Genomic DNA, 17,242 nt, shown 5'->3' with positions numbered 1-17,242 from the left:
CCATGGGTTCTTATGGGTTAAGGCCAATACGCCAATGCTTTAAAACAGGGGTCGGCAACTTCGCTTGGCTTCGGGCCAATTTTTTTCAGCGCCCACAGGTGGCGGGCCAGATGGTAAAGGTATTGGCTTACATATATTTATAAATACATAAATATGAATTACATGCATTTTAACTCACCTAAAACAGCCAATTAAAAAATCCTCGGGCAAAAGCTTTTGCTCCTTTTATTATGGTTTTGGTAAGAATTATGCCTTTGTTGAACATGGTAATATGGATACTAAAGGCGCACAGTATCGGGTAGAGCTATGAAAAACTTTTCACTTTAAGGTTTTACCTCATTTATTCAGGTCTTTGTCTCATGATATTAATTGAAACTAATACTTTTGTGGTTAAAATGTGCGGATTTAAACAAGGATAAAATCTTTCTAAGACGGTTACTTGAACCAGGAAGCTGCGTAATTATTGCTTATCGTCAAATCTCTCCATCAAAATTCTTTTCTCACGCTGTCTTCTTGTGACCATCGCTGCGATTTAGCTCTGCCTCGAAGGTTAAACTACGACAGGCTTTTAGTCGTGCGTAATACCGCACTAACGGCTTCCTTACTCCGCATTTGGTGCCGTAATGACCTGCACCTTTACGCACGACTGTGGGAGAGCTGTAGGACTTGGATGATGCCAAGTGCAGCAAGGATCGTGATAAAATCACAACGTAAATGAAAAATGTTTAAAATTGACATGGCTAAGTGGATTTATGTTGTGTCAAACATGAGCAAAGGTCGGGAACAATAAAACCTGACATGCGGACAAAAAGCAAGTCCCCACCCCGGTTAAAAGAAATCTTCAAACTGAGTATTTTGACAGTTTTGTGATTAAGTGATTTATTTTAATAAAATAGGGAATTTTGAATAACTAACCACAGAAGTGCAAGAAGGCTATAGCGTAACGGGTGCACATTCCTTGAGCTGCGCGCAGTCTGCACACTTGCCTCACCAGATGTCCAAAAACAGCCACGATTTTGACTGGTGAAGGTGTATGTACACACCAGTTCATTGTTTGCTTTTAATGTTGTGTTACATGCACATCATGGGCAGTGGAATGCCTGTAGCAGTGCCCACATAACTTGGTATTTGTCGTAACGGTGGGTGTAGCGGACCAAAGGATGCAGACTCGGGGAATATTTACAGTATTTATTAAAGAAATGACAAATGGTGCAGTTCGAGGGTTGATCCGGCGGTGAGCAGGAGGTGAGGCACGGGCCAGGATCCAGGAGCGGAACGTGGAGCGCAGCGGAGATGACGATGCGGGCAGCACCAGGGCAGGACGCAGAGTGCTAACCAGGGTCCGGGGTCGCGGAATGCAGAGATAAAACAGACAGTACCAGGGCTGGGAAGCAGGGTGGAAGCAGGGTCGGAGCTGAGCCGGGAGCGCTGGAGCTGAGACGGTCCAGCAAGCTGGGTGGAGACGCACATACGATCCGGCACCGAACGGGATGAGGCTGAAACGAAGATGAACCGGCACTGAACAGGGTGTAGAAACGCAGATGATCTCGCCCTGAGTGTCTGGTCCTGCCTCCTCTTATACACAGCAGGTGGTGGTGATCGCGCTGATGAGCTGCAGGTGCGCGCAGGAGGAGCCAGGAGCTCAGCCCAGCTCGGCAGGTGAGGGAGGGAACGAGCAGGACAGGAGGAAAAACGTGGAGCAGACGGAGCGGATCATGACAGTATTAAAGAATCAATGCCGGAAGAAAGTCCAAAATCCTCTGGCGGGCCAAAATAAATTGGCAAAGGGCCAACATTTTCCCGTGGGCCGGACGTTGCCGACCACTGCTTTAAAAAGTGCAAGTATCGGCCAACCGCTATATTGGTCTATCGCTACTTTTTAGAGTTTTAAATAAATCTTGCGTTTTACAATAAACATATAATGATGATAAACTATCACTAAATATCAGATTATATTTAAGTCTTCAAATGCAATGCCTTATGCTTTTTCAGGTGTAGTGATCATTGATGATCATCCAGAGGTCACCACCACAGATGACCCACAGTCCAGCACAAATGATGATGGTTTTACGGAGGTCGTCTCTCGCAAACAACAGAAAAGACTGCAAGATGAAGAGAAGCGGAAGAAGGAAGAACAGACCACTCAGGTGAGAAAGTGCATAACTTTGGTGTTGACCAGTGTTTGAAGTTATACTTAAAAAACTGTGATTGCAGAACTGGGGTAAAAAAGGCTCAGGGGAGAAGAACAGAGGAAGTGGAGGAAAGCTGCCACCCAGATTTGCCAAAAAACAATCATCTCAGCAGCAGCAACCACAAGTTTCACAGCCTTCTGCACCGCCAACGACCCAGCCCCAATCACAGCCACCAGTCACTGCCCTCCTGTCCTCCTCTCAACCAGCCGCCTCACCTCAGACTCTGGAAACCGCTGTGCCCTCTATACCATCTATTCCCCAAAATAATGTGGACTTCAGCTCCAAAAGCCTACCCCCTGCCCCAGCACAGTCGCACAGTGCTCTGGGGACTGAACTCTGGGAGAACAAAGTAGCTGGTTCTACGGTCCTCCCTGACGTCAAGAAGCGTAAGCATGACTTTTAACTTTTGTTATTTCATTAAAACTAAAATAATATTCTAAAATGAACTTGTGTTCCAGTTGGTCCTATTAGTCCTCCCCAGCCACCATCTGTGAGTGCCTGGAACAAACCTCTTACCTCTTTCACAGGCACCGTAGCATCAGAGGTAGGGGTCTTTTCTTCTTTATTGGCTTGTTGGTCGATGATGCACAAATTCAATATTTCTTTTTGTTTTAGGGTGTGAAGTCAGGTGCAGATGCCAGTGTTGAATTGGGAATAGATGGTATTCAGTTTGGAGCACCTTCGTCTGCGGGCAGCACAGACAGTGATGGCGTCCCAGTCTTGCTAGAATCTGGATCTGACAATAAGCTACCTGCTCCCAAAGAACAAAGACAGAAACAAACCCGCGCTGGTCCAATCAAGACACAGAAGGTACAGCTGCTGGAAATGCATCTAGAATATATCACCTATGTTCAACCCTTCAATGTATAATGTCACCTTCTTTGTAGCTTCCTGAAATGGAGCCTGTGGAAACCAAGGAGTACAAACCAGGCCCCATTGGTAAAGAGCGCTCTCTGAAGAACAGAAAAGCCAAAGATGCTCGTGGAGGAGAGGGAGATGCGATGGAAGGGGTTGTACCAGGGGCTGGAGTGAGCAGGACCACAGACCCCAGCCCCCCCACCAGCGACTCCACTGTCCCAGAACTTGGAGGAGACATTGAGGGCATGATCACTGTGCCCTCTGCAGAATACACCAGCAATTCAAAGGTGCGTAGTTTACCTGCTCACAATCATTTAACTAGGATTGTATCCTTACCAGTAGCACTGTATAATATAGTAATATTCATCTGCACTTAAATTACATTTGACAGATTAATACATTTTTCTAATTATGACTTGATTTGGTGAGATTAATACCTGTGGTAAATATTTTAATTTTGCAACAGTGATGAGACAGTTTGTGAAGAAAGGTAGAAAACCAAAGTTGGAAAATACAGGAAGTAGCCGTGAGATCTAACATTACCTTTACCTATGTCATCTACTGACATTAATTCCATCCAAACTGCAGTAACAATTTATGCACAAGGAAGGCATTTCTTCTGACAGTTTAAACATTGATTTAAGAAATAAATAAAAGTGACGTAATTTTTTAAAATTTGTGAAATCATATCTATTCTGCCATTTAAATTTTGGTCCTTGTTAACATTACTGTTGCTGGGTAAAATATCTGTGCTTGCCATATCTGCTGCCTGTGTCCATCCAGGAAGTAAAATTATAAACTTGACTAAAATGATAAAACTAGAAACGGCTAGGCAAGATTTTTAATGTTAAATAATGATATCTATATTTTAGAGAAATTAGTATTCTAACCTATCATATGCACTTTAAAATGTCTTATAGGAGTCTGTAACCGATTACACGACCCCATCCTCCTCTTTGGCGGACAGTGTTCCTACAGGAGGAAATAAAATGGAAGTGAGTTTGGTTGCTAATGTATGTAATTGCAATATCATTCATAATGTTGTCTTTGCACAGCCACCAGTGTTGTTCTTATTGAATTATTTTTTTTTTTAGGTTGCATTGCCCCACTCTTTGCCTCTTCCCCGACGAGAGACTCTACAGCAGAACTCGAGCCTCAGCACAGTATCCCCTGCTACTGTTGATCTGACATTAAAGGTATGTGGATATACAGACATTGACATTACTCTGGGTCATTTAATAAAATGTTTTACCTGCTCTTTTTACCACATTTTTTTCTAAGATGGAATCTGCTCGGAAAGCCTGGGAGAACTCCCCCAGTCTGGAGAAGAACTCTCCGGTCACGTCCTCATCCTCTCCAATTACATCCTGTGCATCCTCGTACTCCTCTTTCTCTTCAGCCTCCATGCCTCAGATCCCTGTGGCTTCTGTTACACCAAGCACCTCATTGTCAGGTAACACCTACTTCAGTCCACAAACAGTAAGGACCTTTTCAGTGGATTTTTCTTACCCTCTAGCAATGCTATGCATTAAATAACTACAGTAAAAAATAATAAACATAAGAACTCAAATAGACAATAGACAATTGAATATGATACTATAACTTGGGATAAAGAAACACTGTGCTATGTTTTTTGGCCCTTTCCAGGTTCTAGTACCTACACCACCTCCTCTCTGAGCACCAAGACCACCACAGCATCAGACCCTCCCAACATCTGTAAAGTGAAGCCTCAGCAGCTGCAGTCATCGAGCAGCAGCTTTTCGCAGCTTGGCTGTGTCCCACCTCTTTTGCCCCAACAGCAGCAGACCCCACAGGTGTATGTCTCCCAGTCTGCAGCTGGTAAGCACATGTCAGGATGCACGGTAACCAAGGGATTGTGGTTAAAAAATTTTTTTTATTAGAATGCAATATGCAAATATTTAATTTGTATTGTACTGGGTGTTACTATGCCTGTGACAAAGTATGTATACTGGTAGGTTCTGCAGCTCAGATTCCAGCCTTTTACATGGACACGAGCCACCTGTTCAGCACACCTCACCCTCGGCTGGCCCCTCCGTCTCTGGCGCAGCAGCAAGGATTTCAGCCTGGCCTCTCACAGGTAAGTTTTCAATGTCACTAATTTTCTTACATTGTTTCTCTTCAAAAAAAATAATCTCTGCTCTGTAGCCAACAGCAGTTCAGCAGATCCCCATCCCCATTTACGCCCCCCTGCAGGGCCAGCCTCAGCACCAACACACCCACCAGGCCCAGCTTGGACTGAATGCAGGTCCCCCAGTCTCTCAGCCACAGGACCTGTTTAGCTCCTCCCTGCAGCCTTACAGGTAACTCACAGGCTATTCTCCAGGCACATGGAAATACAATTATTAAGCAGATGTTTTCAGCCGATACTGCTATCAGATAGTTGTCTTCCTGTTGTGGCCGATAACCATTTTTACCAATACAGATGTATGTCACCATCACCAATCTTGATATTAACATATAATGCCCATTACCCATGTAGTCAGTACAGGAGTACACTGTATTATAGACTAACAACCAATTCAAGTCATAAAATTGCAAGGTTGTTTTTTTTTTCCTCAGATCCCAACAGGCGTTCATGCAGAGCAGTCTCTCCCAGCCCTCCATGATGCTGTCAGGACCTTCGCTCCATAGTTACCCTGGAGTTCAGGCTCCAGACCTGGGCAAACCTCAGTCCAGTTTGGCCTATCAGCAGCCTTCCTCCACACAGCACATTCCCATCTTGTTTGAGCCTCAGCTTAACCAGCCGTCAGGCATGGGGGGCTCCCAGCTCATTGACACACACTTACTGCAGGTGAGCGATTGGATATTCTGTTGTTTAACACGGTGGTTCTCAACTGATGAGTTGTAACAACAATAGACTATAAATAAATAGACATAGCTAACCTTCTAGCCACTGTGTTCAAAATGGGAAGTGAGCATCCGCGCTGTCGCCCCTCTCTCTAACTGCTGCTGTCAGGCTCGTCATTTTGGTCTTAAAATGTTTGTACTGACCCGTTTTACATGATCCTGGTATTTCGCTATTGTGTTCGTAGCTCAATATATGAACAATATATATGAACACTATTTTAATAAGAGACAAATCAGGTACCTTCTTTCCCCGAGGTTTCTCCTGCTAGCATTAGCAACAGGTTTGATTGACAGCATTACTCAGTGCCTGCTCCCTACTAAACCAGCGGTGTGGGTGGGAAAGGACGCTACCTTTGACAGCCCCGCTCGGGGTTGGCTTTTTGGTTGCTATGATACTCACGGTTGGAATTCCTAATATGGAACTTGGCTCCAAATTCTCCCCTATAACTGTTAGCCTCAATGAGCTTCATTTAACTGGAGTCGAACGCTGTGGGTGACATTACACGCCCTTAGTCCTCTTGTTTATACAGTTTATGGTTGCAACCCAAAAGTGGGTCGCTGAAACACTGTATTATGACTTGTATCATCCTAATGATTTGACTCCAGACTTGTCATAATTGCTTGAAAGCTGGTCCCAATGCCACACTAGTTCAAAACCACTGGTTTAAGCTGTCACATGCCCTTGATACTGGATAAGATTTGCTCTTAATACAGTTTCTTTTGTTTAGGCTCGACAGGGATTGAATCAGCATTCAAACATGTATTCGGGTCAGGTGCAGCAGCATGGCCAAAGTAGCTACTACAGTAACACTCAGTCACCTAGTTCAGCCATGCAACAGGTATGAAACTTTTAATTCTTCCACTCTAAACAGCGTCACGCACGGCTCATTTTATTTTCATCCACTTTCTTCCAGGTGACAGTCCCTCTGCCCGGCTCTCAGTTGTCCTTACCAAACTTTGGCTCTGGGGGTGGTCAGCCTCTGTTGGCTTTGCCGCCCACTCCTCCACAGGCACAGCCTCCAAACATGAACAGGCAGCCCACTGTGTCCCAGCAGTACAGGAACCTCATGGGCCCCAACCACAGCATGATGCAGCCTCCCACAAGCAAGGTACTAGTGCACTGCGCACTAGTGCACTTAGGGGCCTTGTGCACTAGGCCACTAAGCCCTGTATCTGCCATCTCATTTATGTTCAATGTTTCTGATATAGATGGACATGGATCTCAAGCTGTTTGGCTCTGGGATGGATGTGAAACCTGGAACTCCTCCTGTTAGTGCCAGAAGTACAACCCCCACCTCCAGCCCATATAGGTAAAAATGACACAATCCAGCAACAAAACAGTAACAATGTGTACCTTAATCTGTAACTGTCATCATTATGCAGATAAGTGCACTACACATAAACTGCATTAACGAGCATGATGTTCTTATTTTGCAGGGCCAGCTCAACGTCTCCTAGTAGCCAGTCCAGTAAGATGAATAGTATGCTCTATCAGAAGCAGTTCCAGCCAAGCTCTGCTGGAATGAGAATGACACAGCACTTCCCTGGACAGTTCAATCCACAGGTAACACATGAACTTTATCAATAAGAAAATTACTCTTATTGGGATTATATATACTTGGTGTTTCAGTTTAACATGATTTGTGCTATTTGTTCTATTTCAGATTATGTCACAGCCGAATATCGTATCTCCTCTTGTTCGCCCTGCTCACGCCAATTCGTTTACGGGTGGAGTCCAGCGCTCTCCCATGGGCCCCCCTATGGGCTCCCCTATGGGCTCCCCAAATGTTGGTGGAGGCCTGATGCCTCATCCTCGAACTCAGCACCCACAACATCCACAACACCCACAGCACCCACAGCACAGCCAGCACCCACAGCATCCCCCCAGAGGCCAACCAGGTCCCCCACTGGCACCAAGAGGCACCCAGGCCGCGTTGAAGGCTGAGCAGGACCTAAAGGTGAGCTGATTCAACATGCAACTGTAACTTTGACAAATGTGACTGACTATGATGTACATAATTAACTGCTGTGCATAAATGGAAAACCAAATGTCAAGAACTGTTATCAGAAACATAACTTTCACAGCACTTTCATTATATTAAAATATTATTATCAGCATCATCTTACATTTAGGTTCTTATGGCATGGGTTTTGCTTCATCTAAAAGTCACTATGTAATTTGATAACTCTAATCAAGGTTAAGCTACCTACTTGCCTCCTTGGAGATACCATTGCTTTGACTGGCATGTTCCACAGTTTGGCTTTAGTGTACTTTTCTATCTCCATGGAGGCAAGCCGATGAAGCCATCTGGCAACAGGTCTGATCTGAAAAGAACCTTGCCTGGTCACAGAAAGCTGTTTGTCAATGGTTTTATAACTAGATAACTTTCATATTGTGAAACCTTTAAAACTAATCTTGTCCCTGACCCCATTCAGGCAAAGCAGAGGGCTGAGGTGCTGCAATCCACTCATAAATTCTTCTCAGAGCAGCAGCAGCAGCAGCTCAAAGCTCCTCCAGTGAATAAACCTCCTCGTCTGGACCAGGGGGTAAAGCCCACTGTTGACGTCCCTGCACCCAACCATCAGATGAACGAGCGCCCCGAACCAGACAAGCCACCCATGTCCACCACGAAACCAATACGGACTGGCCCCATCAAACCACAGGCCATCAAACCAGAGGAGGGCAAGTAGAGCCCTGTACAGCCTCTGGAGAAGACTACATGAACGAAGGGGAGAGAGGAAGAGTCAGTCACGATCAGTCCTGGAGAGAGCTGCAGAGCTGGGTGGACTTGTGGTTGAGAGAAAGCATCCATCTGCACATTGATAATCCTCTTCCTCTTCTTTCTTTCCCCTAAATCTACCAATGTTGGAGGGACATTGACTTGGACGTCCATCATATTTAGACTAAAACAGCTGCTCCAGTTGTTTTTACGCAGTCTACTGTGAGAGTAGATCAGGAGAGTGTTAAACGGAGAATTTCAGATTTGCTGCTGAGTTTGACATTTTATAGCTCTAAATTTCTGTTCTTTATATTTTCCCCTGTAATAGGATCACGCATATTTTAGAAGATACCTTTTTTGTTAACAAAAGAATGAGTATGTTTTGTTTTTTGTAGCTGAACAATGTTCAAAGAAACATCATTTGGAGATGGCCCGGTTTACCACACGCACATCTCATGTAACGGTTTCATTCGTCATACTGTGGATGGGGACATCAAAGCATAGTTGGTTGTTTTTGTTTTACCGGAATGAAAATGTGAAATAGTAGTTGATTGGATGTGATGAGTCTGCCTGTGAGCGTTTGCCTTCTCTTGTCCTTGCCTGATAATGTTGGGAGTGTGTTTTGGGATGAACAGGAAAGTGTGTAGCCCTCTCTCCCGAATATTTACCCAAAGGTTAAAGGAGCGCAGAGATGGCGCCACAGCCTTTTTGATTGCTGTTGCTTTGGAAGATTTGACTTTAAGCATTTTCAGAAATGATCACTAAATCAAGCCGTTTTGAGGGCTATGGTCCCCCTTTTGTCACTGCTTTCACCCATTTTTGCTGCCACAGACACACATAACTGTACAGCACCAGAACTGCTGCTATCGACTGATTTCAGTGCCCTTAGCTAAAGTTAGGGCTATTTAGAGGACTAAAAACTGTCAGATGATTGTTTAAAACGGTAAATAAAGTGCGTTCCTCAGTCCTCGTTTTGGAGGTGAGCAAAAATCTGAAAGAATGAGGACAAAAGATGAAATGCAAAGCCTCCATTTTTTGAAGTGTGTTTGAGCTAAAGGACACTTGCGTTTTGTTGATTTGCTGATGAAAGCAATCAGTGCTGTTTTGTCTCTGCCTCACCTCCGCTGGCTGTCCTGACCACAAAGCTCTCATGTCAGCGTCGTGGTTCATCAGAGCTGTACAGGCGTATGTACCCTGAGACCTCTGTCCCAGGAGCGAGGAGGGAGGGAGGGGGAGACTTTTTCTTTGTTGTACAGGGGTTTCATCGCTGTATTAAAATATGTACGGTCTTATTTACATTCTCTTGGTTTGGTTACAGAAACTAATAAAAAAATATACGATGGAAACAGTTTTGTCTTTATTTGAAATCATACAGCAATGCTACAAGTGAACACTAGGTGGCTCTAAACACTACAAATAAAACAGCCTTGTTTAAAATACATTTTGATTGACAGACATCAGTATCAAAGATTTTACATTAACAAGGACTACAATGAACATGCAGTATCAATATAGTTTTAACATGTTCATCAAAAGCACGTAGTGTGATATAGTTTACATTGTAGCAGAAATATATTTTATCATAATGGCAAAAACATTAAATTAAATATTCGAGCATGTCGCTTATCAAAGGAACCAAAAAAGCCAGTATAAAAATAATCCTCTACAAACACTTGTATGGGCCTTGCCACACAAAAACATAGGGGACACAGCCAATGTGTCTACCCACTATTATATAAGAGTCTTTGAAGCTGGAGTAAATGAGTAAAACCCCGACACTCCTCCATCAGTCCCTTTTCATTACGCACCTCACTGGGCCTGCGCGCGTCCCAGCCTCAGGTCGTAGGACACTATGTGGAAATTGTCCCAAGCCAAAAGTTTCTTGTGGACCGGGTTATAGTCGATCATGCTGTTGTAGCGATACTTATTCTTGAACGGGACAGCCAGCGCTCTGCCCTGGCTGGTGGCGGTGTCGTACACGTAATTGATGGTAGTGTCTGGTGACGTGTAGCTGGCAACCGTGTACAATTTACCACAGATCATGAACGCATTAGCCACGGAGTTCTTCCTGATGTTTGTCTCCCAGGTTTTCTTCACCTCCAGACTGTTGGGATCGAGCTGAGCAATCACGATAGCCCCCTTGGCCTTGGTGGTGGAGTAGATGGCCCACAGACCCTGTTCGTCCACAGCCAAATCGATGTCCGTGTAGCCGCCCCAGGAGTAGGGGAACTGGCCGTGGAAGCCTGCGTGGGACAGCTCACGACGGGCCGCGATGCTCTCAGATGACAGCTCGTAGCGGATCAAGGTCCTGCTCCTGCGCCTCTGGTAATAAAGCGAGCCGCGGTACATGGTGGCACCTGTCCCCTCTACTGGGTCAGGCAGCAGCAGCACCTAAAAGGATCAAATGCATTAGTGCCTTTTTGTACTTTGAGGGAAAGTGTGTGTAGACCATGCATCTCAGGAAACAAGGCTAATGAACATGTTGGTGAGTGTGAGTTGTTCCTATCCAGTAAAGTGCAGTTTGAGACAATTTCATATATGTTGTGCAGGACTAAGTTGGGAAAGTTACTGGTTCAGAGTTCCATATACAAACCAAAGATTTTTATGAATGTTGTGAAGCTGTAGCCTATATGAGTTGAAAAGTGGATGCAGAGGAGGACTAAAAGATGAAGATGGATGCAGGTATAACCATTGTTAGAACAGGGGAGATATAGGTGGTCTATGTCTGTGTAATCCCTCAGTCGTTCCAGGTCTGATCCATAGCAAAAGCCAAAGTTAAATCTGTAAACTGGACAAAAGATGTAGGAGTGACGTTTCACTGCTTATGGTCAGATTGCTGGTGGACACTGCCTTATATCTGTCTGAAGGGAGGGGCTAACTACACTGAAACTGTAAACAGCCTTTGTCTCCAGTGTCAGCCTTAATGACCCTATTCAACTTTTAATGGCCCTACTATTGTTCTCTTTTGTTTGCTTTGGGCAAGGATAGATATAAGGCAGTGTCCACCAGCAATCTGACCAGAACTGAAGAAACGGCTTGGATGAGAGGCAAAACGACACTCCTACAACGATTTGTCCAGCTGACAGATTTAACTTTGGCTTTTGCTTTAGGCGGTCTATGTACGAAACGTACTTTTGAGGGGAATCCTTTAGAGAGCTGCTCCATGTCGTCGTATCCAAAGAGCTGTCTGATCTCAGAGCCCACTGTGTCAATCCTCCACACCATGTTGGGGCCATAGGGAGACACTGCCTCTGGGTCCTGCATCCACACTCCATACTTACCTGCGATGTTGTCTGCCCTTCTGTGAGTGACAGGCTCAGCCACTGACACAAGGTCACCACAACCTGCACAAGAGGACAAGGAAAGAAGTTCATTTATGAGAATGGGATTATAATGATGAATGAGGAGGTGTTGAATATAAAAGCAATCATTTCCTCATACAGTGGATCAATTTATATTTTAGCCTATACAGAATAAAGCCACTCAGAGGTTATTAAATTAAATCTGTCAGTCAACCAAAGTCATTTCTACACATTTTTATATTGTAAAGTATATGTTAGTAATAGTTGGTGTAGGAAAAAATGTACTTAGTTATAGAATACTGAATACCTGCATTAAAATTTATGAAACATTATGTATTGGGTTATGTACTTTCACACTGAGTTCTTCACTAATTCTTCACACTGAGTTCTTCACAAATTTTCTACTTCTCGTCACTTCGGATATTTGAACATTGATACACAGCTCCAAGGTTTAACAGAGATATTTGTCCAATTGAAACTGATGACAAGTTGATCACTTTATTCTGCCTGGCGCCTCTGTTAGCATCAGGTCAATATTGTCAAAGCCTCAACTGAGTCTCTACACTCCGATCCCCGAGCTGTTTTAACTTGATACTTGATAAGACAGGTTTTATATTTATCACTTCCTAAAATACATCCTCTTTGGATGTTTAGGATGTGGCACTAGATTTAGTACCTCAATAAAAGGAAAGAAAATATATTGCCGCTGCATCATAGGATTAAATAACTTTGCGTATTAAATGCATTGACATAGCCTATGTACTAAGTGGTTAGCTTTACGGTGAAAGTTGTATGTTGATAGAAGTGCTTTCTGTTTTACATTGACATCTGTAATTGATGCTCTCATCCTCATGTTTAGGTCAGGTATCCCCACCCAGAATAGAGCTGGATGTCATTTAGATTTAAAAGCTTTGAATGGTGTATCTATTGCTACTAACTGCGAATGTACATATGTTTATAGATCGCGGCTATAAATTCTACCGACCAGTGCCGTCATCAGTGCCACCCGGAGCTGGGACCTCGGTCACTTCAGCCTTAAGCTCTTGAAAACCGGGATGTCCATATTGCCATGTAGAATCTAGGAAAAAAAATACAGAAATTCAAATTAAACTAAATATATTAACAGTTTTGGCCTTAGTAACACTTGGAAAACCTTTCAGGCATTTCCTGGTTAACGGACATAGGTTAAGTTCACATTTTTGCAATGACTTTGTGGCCATGCATTTAGCCTATATACGACATACTGTACAACATATTTCTTTGGCAGATTTTTTATTTGAGATGTCAAACACCTCTTTTATTTGGTGTTTTTTGCTTTTGGCTACAGACTTAGACTCATCAGCTAAAACCTTGTCATAAACTAAAAGTAATTTATTTTTTCATTCATTGATGATGTGAAATCAATGTCTGTGAATATATTAGAGTGAAATGTTCCTGTCATTAAAGTGTACCACTCCTAAAATAGTTGTGGTATAAGGCTATTTTGGATTACTTCATTTGTCATTCTTGCTAATGTACAAATGACCTATATTTGCGCACACAATAATGTAAACTGTTGCCTCACCTCTCAAACTGCTGCTGTCTCCCTGTCTGTTGGGCCTGGTCATCAGATGAGACATGGGCCCAAACCCTATAAAATAACAACGAAGCACAGGATTATATTTCAGGCAATGACAATTAAATATAAGATTTGACAAACAATATCACAAAATTTAAATAATTTGTCTGGTATACAGTGGATTTCAGCAACAACAGCTCATAGGGGTTGATATTGTAAGAGTCCAGGCTCGCGTTTATGGCAGTGGCACTTGACAGAGGGGAATGTAGCTGAAATAAACATACTCCCTTGAATAAATTCCCAGCTGCCCCGGAGTCACACAGGCGCTGGATCGGGCGAAGACTAAAGCACACAACTCACTTGACACCCGTCCTCCTTAGTCCTTTACATCTTCAACCTGGCCCTTATCTCCCTGAAACTCACAAATCACACACTAACCCCAACTTTCATAAATCTCTCAAAACTCCCTGTACTTTGTCCCCAAAACTGTCTACATTTTCTCATTTAGATTTTTCACCAGAACATTTAGGGTCAAACACAAGTGATGAATAACTACATTTCATCGCACATACACTACACATATAACACACATTTTTGTTTAGAGATACAGTAGAAATGTTGTTGTCCACTTTTAGACCAGGTTTATCCCTGGATTAGACCTGGAATAGACCTGTTACTTGATTTACTTGGTAGGAAAATTTGGATGTTTTGGGGTTAAGTATAGTTACCCAAGAGTATAAATGCAAAGTGTAGAAGAGATACCAGGTAGTTACGACTATTAGTGCTTCTACTACTACTGTTAATAATGTTTCTGCTACTACTTGGGCAAATATGTTGATGTTTCAGGCACTTGTTGATATTCAGTATCAATAATTGCCTGAAATATCAAATAGACTCTCCAGTACAGTAGATACATTGTGCTTCTTGTTGCCTCACGTGTACTTTGCACAGGAGCATAATGACTTCTAATGATGGAGAACACACAAAATGCTTGCAGCTGGAAGTTTGTTGATAAAGAAGAGAAAGAAAAGAAGTCGGAAATGGGGTTGAAATAGTAAATAGTCCCTCCATTGTGTCCTTGCTTGTAACATTGTAAACCACTTCAGGTCTTTAAAAGTGTGTTCATTCAACAAACACTGTTTTACAACCTTTTTAATGCCTTAACCTTAGCTCTGCTTGCTCCCGTGAGATACACCCATTCATCATTATTGCAGGTAAATAACAGGCACATTCTTGTGGTGGATGTGAGCCATGTGTTCTGGCTTTTTGTTTAGGACACCAGTGAGCTGTAGTGGACAGGACAGCCCATAATTTCCCCAAACGACAGCAGGCTAATGAGGCTGAGTTACATCTTATTTAAGCTGGTGTTTCACAGTCTCCGGCCAAACTGCTGCCATCTATTTGTTTTACAGCCTGACCTCACATGTATTTCACTTTGCTTTTTTATTGCTACTTCGGTTTTGCAAATGACTGATCTGCGAAGCATCCGCAAAAATGTTTTTCTAATATAAGAATAACATCCAAATATTGGATAAGTGCCCTATGTCTGCTGCTGTTTGTGTGATTTACAATGCAGCCACAAAGTTCCAAGATTCAGTGTAGGCTTTGTGCCATGCCTGGTAAAAAGGAGAGGAGTTTTACCCCTGCATCAGTAAAGAGTCATGCCCCTGTGTGGAAATTTTAAAAATATCAAACATAAAACACTGCAAGCCAGGATGCAAATGATTAGCTGCAGTGACCGCAGGAAGGGGAAAGCCAAAGGGAAAGAAGTGCCCTATGATTTACAGGCAATCGAGATGGATGGTTTGTGAGTAGATAACCTAATTCAGAGAGTGTTTGGCCACTGCAAACAGAATACCAGAGTTCATCCGTTATGGGTCATAACTCCTCTCACTCTGCCTGGCCTTCTAACCTCTGGAGGGATAGTGCTCTTGGCCTCCTTAGCCCTCTACCCCCACCCCACCCTGACCAGTGCTGCTGATCCACATTGTGGAAAAAGCCCTCCTGGTGCACGGAACCTCCTTTTCCAGAGCACTCGCATTTCAGACCCTCCTTGGAGTATTCGCGCCCTCCTCACCACGCAGAGGGAACCACCGCTCCGCATAAAACCAGCGTCCAGCCCATAAATACTGAAACTGGACCTCTCTGGACTAAAAGCAGGCAGAAAGCGAGCTCTGTAACTTGAAACGTGTGTCTCTGCAGACTTATGGGTCCATCAAAACAGAGCCTTAGCCACACACAAATAGGCTTAAGATCAACATATATACACTGTAATCTCCTTGAAATTGCATGAGGGGAAATACAGTGTCTGTGGACTCGACTTGGCAGGCTATTGCACTGAAGAGTAATGTATATGGTGCATGGCATTTTGTATATGGCACGTCTGTGTCATCTCCTATTAACCCTTTAATCTCTCATTCACTAAAAGCAGCAACAACCTGTCTGCAAGTGTCTACAGTGACAAACAACTCACCCAAAACAAGGAAGGCAGAGCAGTAAAAAGTATACTTTATATATATATATATATATATATATATATATATATATATATATATATATATATATATATATATATATATATATATATATATATATATATATATATATATATATTGTCGGGTTTATTTTTTATGTCACATACTGTACAGTGTTTCTCAGGTGTACACTGAGAGATGTGATACATATTTTAATAATCTTATTTCATACAATTTTTGGAGTACATTGTCATTGCCTCTGCTAATAAAAAAAGCACTAATTACATATTACTTTTATATGTTTAGCAAAAAAGAGTTATTTGTATCACTATTTGTTTTGTTCATCTTGCAACTAAGAGTGCAAAAATTAGGCTATGAGGGACCTCTATTAATGGGAAACACTGATATAGAGTTTTAGTTTATATAGAGTAAATAACAGATAACATGTGTTACATTTTATTTTTATGTGTATGCAACATGCCTACATATAATTTGACATAAGTTATCCAACTGGGTGTGAGGAGGGCGTGTATTTTCAATGAACATTTCCCATCCAGAGTCTCCACCTCTTCCACCTTTAAATAGAAATAAACCATGCCAAGGTCGGCATCTAAAACAGGCTACATGGTGATAGGCGCCTAAATGTTATTCTCTATAAATGTCATTAAGATTTGTTGTGTGATAGCTGTTGATGTGTGTGTGGGTGTTCTCTCTTACCTCCTGTGGGTCTCCTATCCTGGAGCGGGGGGCTGGGTGGCACCACAGGGGTCTGGGCAGGACATGGTTTGTTCCTCAGCCTCTCTGTCTCACGTCTCATCTCCTCCACTCTGCGCTGAAGTCCCTCTAGCTCTCTCTCCAAGCGCTCTTTTTCAGCTTGGAGTAGGTTCCTCTCACCTATGGCCCTGTTGAGAGACTCTTGAAGGTCATTTTGGGGTTTGGATTGGGTGCCTATCTCGCCCCCACTCAGCCGGGCTACCAGGACTTCCAACAGGCTGAGTCTTGCCTTCAATCCCTCCACCTCTGGACCTCCGTTCTGTGGACAGGTGGTCTCTGATGGACTTGGGACGGTGAAGGTGTATTGGCATCTTCCATTTCGGTCATTCCCTCTCCACATAGCAGCTCTGTCCTGCGCCTCACCTTGCGTCAAGAGACCACAAACGCACAACACTACAGGAAGAAACATCTTGCAAAGCCAAAATAAAATTCTCAAAAATTCGGTCTATTTTTTATGTTCAGGGCGTCTATTTGTTCTTCAGGTCTGTAACACTCT

The 17,242-nt window shown here is 43.2% G+C and overlaps 2 protein-coding genes across 4 annotated transcripts in view; one reads left to right on the top strand and one right to left on the bottom strand.

Moving 5' to 3' along the window:
• The window catches only part of prrc2c (proline-rich coiled-coil 2C), a 22,943-nt gene extending 12,961 nt beyond the window's left edge, over positions 1 to 9,982 (top strand). The window contains exons 17-34 of one of the 3 annotated variants that reach the window (XM_033992071.2): positions 1,993 to 2,147; positions 2,215 to 2,578; positions 2,651 to 2,736; positions 2,808 to 3,002; positions 3,080 to 3,337; positions 3,971 to 4,063; positions 4,145 to 4,246; positions 4,332 to 4,503; positions 4,698 to 4,889; positions 5,027 to 5,148; positions 5,217 to 5,371; positions 5,631 to 5,862; positions 6,647 to 6,757; positions 6,833 to 7,027; positions 7,128 to 7,228; positions 7,356 to 7,482; positions 7,583 to 7,876; positions 8,355 to 9,982. In XM_033992071.2, the coding sequence (XP_033847962.1) occupies positions 1,993 to 2,147; positions 2,215 to 2,578; positions 2,651 to 2,736; positions 2,808 to 3,002; positions 3,080 to 3,337; positions 3,971 to 4,063; positions 4,145 to 4,246; positions 4,332 to 4,503; positions 4,698 to 4,889; positions 5,027 to 5,148; positions 5,217 to 5,371; positions 5,631 to 5,862; positions 6,647 to 6,757; positions 6,833 to 7,027; positions 7,128 to 7,228; positions 7,356 to 7,482; positions 7,583 to 7,876; positions 8,355 to 8,609 (3,209 nt within the window). In that variant the 3' untranslated portion in view covers positions 8,610 to 9,982. The remainder of the gene's footprint in view (positions 1 to 1,992; positions 2,148 to 2,214; positions 2,579 to 2,650; positions 2,737 to 2,807; positions 3,003 to 3,079; positions 3,338 to 3,970; positions 4,064 to 4,144; positions 4,247 to 4,331; positions 4,504 to 4,697; positions 4,890 to 5,026; positions 5,149 to 5,216; positions 5,372 to 5,630; positions 5,863 to 6,646; positions 6,758 to 6,832; positions 7,028 to 7,127; positions 7,229 to 7,355; positions 7,483 to 7,582; positions 7,877 to 8,354) is intronic. The other 2 variants (XM_033992073.2, XM_033992072.2) reach the window with 2 other exon arrangements.
• myoc (myocilin) lies at positions 9,976 to 17,242 on the bottom strand. The gene is made up of 5 exons (XM_033992080.2): positions 16,690 to 17,242; positions 13,505 to 13,570; positions 12,926 to 13,018; positions 11,771 to 11,982; positions 9,976 to 11,029 (listed from the first exon to the last, which is right to left on the bottom strand). Exons 1-5 carry the CDS (start codon positions 17,153 to 17,155, stop codon positions 10,448 to 10,450), a joined length of 1,419 nt encoding a protein of 472 aa, XP_033847971.1. The 5' UTR covers positions 17,156 to 17,242; the 3' UTR covers positions 9,976 to 10,447.

Source organism: Periophthalmus magnuspinnatus, chromosome 4 (assembly GCF_009829125.3).
Source record: "Periophthalmus magnuspinnatus isolate fPerMag1 chromosome 4, fPerMag1.2.pri, whole genome shotgun sequence".
NCBI lineage: Eukaryota > Metazoa > Chordata > Actinopteri > Gobiiformes > Gobiidae > Periophthalmus > Periophthalmus magnuspinnatus.
This window is presented reverse-complemented; position numbering and strand designations above follow the sequence as displayed.